Below are 821 nucleotides of genomic sequence, written 5' to 3'. Positions count from 1 at the left end.
GAGTTTCATTTAATAAGCTATGGGCGTTCACCTTCTCTTCCACAGTGGTACAGTCCATCACCGGCGCGTCCCCAAATTGCTGCGCCAGCCTATAAAACTTACCGACAGAGCAGATAAATCAGAAGTTTTCATCCGACGTGAAACAAGCAGAGAAAAAGAAATTAAAAACCCTCCTGTGCAGACATGGAGCAGACCGAGGTGGTGAAGCCCGAAACTCTGGACGAGCTGATCGCAGTTCTGCACAAGATCTTCGAGAGTGACACAATCAATGTGGAGGAGGTTCAAAATATCATGGAATCATACGAGAGCAAGCCTCACGAATGGACGAAGTATGCAAAGTTTGACCAGTACAGGTAATGAAAAAAAAAAAGATTCTGCATATGAACAGGGATTCATTTTTACGCTTTGTTTTATTTATGTCAGAAGTATATTTAATTCAGCTTTTATTTTATATAGACAAAAAAAAAGGAAACGTGCTTTTAAATTGGGCCAAGTAAACGCTGTTGTTAAAGTTTGTTCTCTGTAAATGAAGAAAACTTTGAATGAAAGGAGCTACTTGTTGTCTCCATCTAGTGCGACAGCTTCCAGCACACCTTATTTAAATAAAAAAAGAACCTATTTGCATAATTTATTCGGATTTAGATTTATTTCCAAACATACACGAGCAGTTTTCAAGAGAATGAGGAGCTCAGTCCTTGGTACAATGATTATAGTCCTGTAAAAATAAAGAGCGCTGCTCTTTCAGATAGAAAAACTGAAGATTATCCTGCAAATGGTGTTGGGGTTCGTTTGGACTCGATGAAAGGCGGGTGAGGGGAAGC

At 39.7% G+C, this 821-nt stretch overlaps 1 protein-coding gene across 1 annotated transcript in view; it reads left to right on the top strand.

Annotated features, from left to right (window-relative positions):
• The first annotated feature begins 69 nt into the window (after positions 1–69).
• The window catches only part of cdo1 (cysteine dioxygenase, type I), a 5786-nt gene continuing 5034 nt past the window's right edge, over positions 70–821 (top strand). Inside the window, exon 1 of the mRNA XM_008418238.2 lies at positions 70–353. Within this exon, the coding sequence (XP_008416460.1) occupies positions 184–353 (170 nt within the window). The 5' untranslated portion in view covers positions 70–183. The remainder of the gene's footprint in view (positions 354–821) is intronic.

The sequence above is a fragment of the Poecilia reticulata genome, linkage group LG9 (genome assembly GCF_000633615.1).
Source record: "Poecilia reticulata strain Guanapo linkage group LG9, Guppy_female_1.0+MT, whole genome shotgun sequence".
Classification (NCBI taxonomy): domain Eukaryota; kingdom Metazoa; phylum Chordata; class Actinopteri; order Cyprinodontiformes; family Poeciliidae; genus Poecilia; species Poecilia reticulata.
Note: the sequence above shows the minus strand (reverse complement) of the source record. Positions and strands in the feature narration are given on the sequence as shown.